The 6549-nt window shown below is 43.4% G+C and overlaps 1 protein-coding gene across 1 annotated transcript; it reads right to left on the bottom strand.

The window, feature by feature from the left end:
* Positions 1–399: 399 nt before the first annotated feature.
* Positions 400–5174, bottom strand: spp2 (secreted phosphoprotein 2; the record flags this gene model as incomplete). Its single annotated transcript, XM_083758433.1, has 5 exons — positions 4931–5174; positions 4247–4384; positions 3314–3424; positions 2202–2253; positions 400–578 (listed from the first exon to the last, which is right to left on the bottom strand). Exons 1-5 carry the CDS (start codon positions 5033–5035, stop codon positions 400–402), a joined length of 585 nt encoding a protein of 194 aa, XP_083614559.1. The 5' UTR covers positions 5036–5174.
* Between the last annotated feature and the right edge of the window lie 1375 nt (positions 5175–6549).

The following is a 6549-nucleotide window of genomic DNA, read 5'->3' as shown; positions in this document are numbered from 1 at the left end:
GAATGTAGAAGTATTGTTCTTTTGATCAACGTTTGTTTGCCTGTTGTCTCTTTTATGGCCAATACAGATACACATCAATACAGCATGGAATTGTGGACAAAATCAACAACATAGAGTCTTGGACTCTTGGATCTGAGAGGCTAAATCTCATCATGAATGCCACGGACGAAAAACAGTCTAAGTCCACACTATTGATCCATAATGTATAAATGATAGATAAGGGTTCAGGACAACGAGACCTTTTCGTGGAGGGGTCAGAATGAAATTTGGACTTGGATAAATGATGGACCTTGATATGAAAAAGGTTGAAAACCACTGAAGTAGGACCACTGAAGTTAATTAATACGAAAAAAAAGATGGGAGCTAGTTTCCTGCCCGACAGCGCCGAGATGTGTCTCCTCATACCAGGTAGTTGCTGAAGACGTCTCCTCTGGGCATGGTGACCTCCACGTCCGGTCTGACGACAGAGCGGTCGGGGCTGGCAGGGACATCCTGTTTGAGGACAAATCGGTTGGGGCTGGCAGGAACAGCAGGAGGAGAAGGAGGAGGAGGAGGAGGAGGAGGTGGTGCTGGGGGGTCTGGAGGTTGAAGATGACATTAGGAGAAACGATCAAACGTGATCAAACGTGAGGATTTTAAATATTCCCACACGTTCAAACAGGCCTACGACGTGACCAGTATAGGGTTGAGTACCGAGAACCGGTGCCTTACTAGCACCGGTACCACCACATCGGATACTATACCGATACGTATAGGATTACAAGAACACTATACCAGAATCATGCTCGCCCCGGGCCAAATCCGGCGGCCTCAGAACGGTAACAAGACTACTCGCCCCGTTTCTGTTTTCCTCCCAGAATTTTCCCCAGTGAGGGGTGGGAGAGGCTGGACAGCAGACGGCTGTACTTTGAATTTCTCTAACTATAAACTTTCATGACAACCTAAGTACAAATATAATTTATGAAAAGCTACTACAGTGAAGTCTGTTCACAGAAGTTGTTGTAGGATATGTGGGGATTATCTGACGAGGTACCATTTCAGGGGGCAAAACCTTACATATACTAAATAATACTAAATTGTTTATAGGTTCAATATAAGTCAAATAATATAGCCTTTCCACAGGAGTATCTTTTTATATTTTTCCAAAAAGAATACAAACAGCCAATAGTATATTACAAAGTTATCCCCCTCACTGGGGAAAATTCCGGGAGGAAAAACGAGCAAGCACCGGGGCGAGTAGTCCAGTATTCCTCAGAACAGTCGCCACCAGGTATTCCTAAACGTAACTCCCAATGTAGTCCAAAAAAAAAGAAATGCTATTGATGTCATTGACTGTTTGTAGGCCTGTTTGAATGAAGTGGAGACTTCACTCAAACAGTGCTGTTTGTAGGCCTGTTTGAATGGAGTGGAGACTTCACTCAAACAGTGCTGTTTGTAGACCTGTTTGAAGACGTTACTAAAACAGTGCGAAACTAAAGTAAGATGAGTTTAGTTGAAGAAAGTTAGTGTCCTCTCTTACAAACTGATTTCTGATATGACAGTCTAGGATGGGCGGCTAAAACTTGCTTACAAATGTACATGTTGAGTTGAGTTGAGTTTTACTATGCACGTTCCTACTTCCTACCCTGCCCTGACTGATTTGCTGCATGTTGTGTTTTTATTTGTTTTTATTTATTTTATGTTCTTATATTCAATTTTGTTCTCTGCCATTGTTCTATCATTTTAACTACTTGTGTTTTATTGTATTTTATTTTTGTGTTCTGCCCTGTGAAGCACTTTGAGCTGCATTTATGTATGAAAAGTGCTATACAAATAAAGTTGTGACGCTGTGATTCTTGAAGGTGGAAGAGAATTGTGTAATCATACTATCATCATACTATCATCATCATCATCATCATCATCATCATCATCATACTATAATTCTAACAATGTCTGTCTGTGTGTGTGTCTGTCTGTCTGTCAGAAACACTGCCGTAGCTCCTCATTGCCTGCACCAATCGCTCCCTTTTTTTTATTTGACACATTAATGATTAATAATACATTTATTAGTGAATTAAAAATGCACCGGGCGCAGTACCCCCCACGGGGTAAGCACAACGGGTAAGGGCTAGTTCATATAACTTTCCATTTTTCTTTACATAAAACTGACTGATGATTGATGCTTGACTATAATATGATAATATAATATAATGTGTTATCACCTCTGTTGACCAATGATGGGGTATTGACATGCTGCCTTCCCCTGTAGAAGATCTGTTGGTATGGAGAACAAAACAGTTATATCTACATGTTAAGGTCATGCTAAGAACATGTTAAGATACCGCATATGCAATTCAGAACATATCATTATTGATAATTATGTGTTGTGATAGTGTATAAAGTATTTTCCTTTTAGGATGCCACCCATATCTCCATATCTCAACTTCTTTCTGTTTTTTTCCGCAAGTTTTACTCCCAAATTCGATACGAATTTGATCGATTCGTATCCTGAAACACTTTGCTGTTGTACTGTATCTCTCCTCTGTCAGAGTGCTACTGTATCTCTCCTCTGTCAGAGTGCTACTGTATCTCTCCTCTGTCAGAGTGCTACTGTATCTCTCCTCTGTCAGAGTGCTACTGTATCTCTCCTCTGTCAGAATGCTACTGTATCTCTCCTCTGTCAGAATGCTTATACTGTATCTCTCCTCTGTCAGCATGCTTGCACTGTGTCTCTCTTCTGTCAGAGTGCTACTGTATCTCTCCTCTGTCAGAATGCTTATACTGTATCTCTCCTCTGTCAGCATGCTTGCACTGTGTCTCTCCTCTGTCAGCATGCTTGCACTGTGTCTCTCTTCTGTCAGAGTGCTACTGTATCTCTCCTCTGTCAGAATGCTTATACTGTATCTCTCCTCTGTCAGAATGCTTGTACTGTATCTCTCCTCTGTCAGCATGCTTGTACTGTATCTCTCCTCTGTCAGCATGCTTATACTGTATCTCTCCTCTGTCAGAATGCTTGTACTGTATCTCTCCTCTGTCAGCATGCTTGTACTGTATCTCTCCTCTGTCAGAATGCTTGTACTGTATCTCTCCTCTGTCAGAATGCTTGTACTGTATCTCTCCTCTGTCAGAGTGCTACTGTATCTCTCCTCTGTCAGAATGCTTGTACTGTATCTGTCAGAATGCTTGTACTGTATCTCTCCTCTGTCAGAATGCTTGTACTGTATCTCTCCTCTGTCAGAATGCTTGTACTGTATCTCTCCTCTGTCAGAATGCTTGTACTGTATCTCTCCTCTGTCAGAGTGCTACTGTATCTCTTCTCTCCTCATTCTCTCACCTCCTCGCTGGACTCTGAGCTAGAGGAGCTGGTACCATGGCCGCAGCGGAGCGACACCACCTGGGCAGACAGCGCAGACACACGCACACGACTGACACAGGAATAAGAGGGCTGGAGAGGCGGAAGGGAGGGAGGGATGAGAGATGAGGGGTATATGGTTCATTTATATATGACATTGTACATTGTTGTCAACTTGCAGATCAGTTCTCGTGGGCAAAAGGAGAATGAAAATAGAATGCAGTAGAAATTAGCTCAGTTAATAAATGTTACGCTCGTATCATAGGGCCAAATTAGACAATGGGCCAGTGGGGCTGCGGCCCAAGGACCCTTGGCCCTCAGGGACCCTTCGTGGAAACTAGACTGCGCGGTGCTGGGTTTGAGGCCCTGAAAAGGGCTCCTGGGGACCTTCATTGGCTGTTGATTGTGTTAAATTTAGGTCAAAAGATGATTAAAAAAACGGAAAAAACACAAAATGTTGCATGCACGCGTACTATGGGGGCATCACAAAAAATACTAGCCACGGGGCCCTCATGGGGGTTAATCCATCCTTGCCGTATCATATGTTAAGTGTCCACGGATTGTCTGTTTGTGCAGCCAGTCAGTCAGTCAACAGAGTCAACAGCCCTACTGACCACACAGATGCCAGATGAACCCAGTGCACTGTGTCTGTGTGTCATACACACAGCTTTCCATAGGTCCTGTGACCTGGCAAAAAGCCGAAGAAATGCTTGGGGTAATGTAGAAATTGTTATGTATGATTGTTGTTTATAATTATTCCCAGTGGAACGTCACTTCTTGTCATTTTTAATATTAAAGTTGGTTAAACTCTAAGACACGATACTATGTTAACATGACAACGAACACCAAACAGATATTTGCAAATGCTATTTTTGTTCCAGGTCTGATGAAAGTGAAAGACAAGGATTGTCTTACCAGGAAGAAACCGGGTCTGAAGGCACATCCCTGAGGATCCTCTCTGGAACTCCTCAAACACGCAGACTCTTTGACACCAAAGCTCAGCAGGAGGTCATACTTAGCATGTCCTGCAGGGTTCATGGCAACAGGGATGACCTGGGATATGGGATTATTACTGTTATGATCCCGGCAGAGAATATTTTGGTGGCCAGAAATACGTGGATCCGACCGTTCCGAGGTCGCCAGATTTTGACTAGGGTAGGTTGAACACCTACATAAGTGATGTGATCTCACATAGTACTGAATTTTGAATCAGAATTATCTTTATTGTCACATCACAGTTTTACAAGGGGCGACTGTGGCTCAAGGAGGTCCAATGATCAGGTAGAGCAGTGATCCATGGGTCGGCGGTTCGAATCCCGGCTCCTGTCTAGTGTCTACATGTCAAAGTGTCCTTGGGCAAGACACTGACTGAACCCCACATTGCGTCTATGCCTTGCACGGTAGCTTGCCACCATTGGTGTGTGAATGTGGGAACCTTGTTCCACAAACAGCACACTATGGTCTCTATAGCTTATTTACAAACGGCACAGTTGTGGGGTCTCTTAAGGGGTTTCCAGATATTTACAAGATCGATTCCACAAACGGCACAACCGTACTGTAGTGTGTGTGTGTGTGTGTGTGTGTGTGTCCTCTCCTCACCCGTGTGACAGAGCCTCTAGTGACTCGGTACAGGTGAGTCCCAGCGTACACAGAGTTGACCTCGCCCAGAGCCGCTCCCAGGCCCCTGTCTGCCATCACAGCCATCTCCGAGTTGCACACCGGAAGACCTGAGGGAAAACACACGCCTCACTGTTATGGCCCGTTATCAGGCCTGAGGAAACAAGATTGTTACTATATTTTAACCTTTTGTGTTCTTGTTGTAAAATGAACGCCCTGCTGTTTCATCATACAGCATCGCACGAAAGCATCAAAAGTAGCAGATCCGCAGAAGCTCGAAAAGAGGAGAAAGACAGAGAAAGACACAGCTCTTACCTGAGCAGTACAGAGACTGCAGCAAGGCCAAGAGAAGGACACGGCTCTTCATGTTGACGAGCACACGGCAAAAGCACTTTACATTTACTGGTTCAGCTCACTTCCAAATAGATTGTCCTCGTCCTTAAACCCCGACCCCTCCCGTTATCCGTCAACCTTTGTCCTAAGCTCTGTTTGGTTTCGGTTTGGTGCCAACACTGTTGATCCTTGGCAATTATGATTACCGGTAGATGAAATCCAGAGCAGAACGTAATAGACGTTGTAACGTTGCAAGGGCACGTGCAATGTTGTATCTAAACGTTTTCTTGCACCTGAAGTTTTCACACAAAAAAAGGTTTAATATAAAATATTTTTTTTAACTTCAGGGTTAATTCTAACATTATGCCTGTACTGATGTTTTTAGTGCTGCTGTCGGGAGTAGTAGGACGCCTTGCAGAGCCCAAGGGCGTGATAGGCAGCTTGATGTACAAGTACACCCCCTGGACGTGACGCTAGTATATATCGCAGGGACTAACCCCCCAATCCAACCCTTGATGCTGACTGCCAAGCAGGGTCCCATTTTTATAGTATTTGAAATGACCCGGCCAGGGATCGAACCACTCTAACGACAAGGCCACTGAGCTGGATGCTGTTGGGAGGAAACCTTTTTTTTCTCCATACTGTAGTTCCTCTTTTCGTGTTTTTTTTGTTTAGTTTTTTTCATAAATGAATGCCTTATTTTATACTAGGATCATATGGGTGTCGTGCAAAAGCAGTAATTATTATAACACGACACAATGTAATAGGTTGTGTGAGTTTGTAGATCTGCTATTTTTGCTACTTTTCGATTTATTTAAATGTTTTGCGTATGATGATGTGAGTGGTTAAATCTGTCTGTAGTCTACATGGGTTTTATACAAAATGGTAGGGGTAAACTATGCAAGGAACTAACCTGCACATCGGGAGCAATTAGGGGTTCAAGTCTTGCTCAAGGACACTTCGACACAAACTCACTAAATAGTAGTATATAGTATAATAGTATTCAACCAATGAAAAGTAGAACTTCTTGAAAATAAACCGTTTTGGAGGTTTACTGCTGACAGTGACGACGAAATCCCAGTTTCACCCCTGCACTGCACTGGGATACTGGCCAAGAACAAATATAGTGCTGCATGAGACTGAACTGTCTGTCTGGGGTCAGAATCCATTCAAACCATTAGTTTTGCATGAAAAACACTCCTTGGCCTAAATACGGCCATAGCCGTCATCACAAATGTGATAAGGTCAGCACATTTGGGTAAGTGGAT

Source organism: Protomyctophum parallelum (assembly GCF_964188405.1).
Source record: "Protomyctophum parallelum genome assembly, chromosome: 23".
Classification (NCBI taxonomy): domain Eukaryota; kingdom Metazoa; phylum Chordata; class Actinopteri; order Myctophiformes; family Myctophidae; genus Protomyctophum; species Protomyctophum parallelum.
Note: the sequence above shows the minus strand (reverse complement) of the source record. Positions and strands in the feature narration are given on the sequence as shown.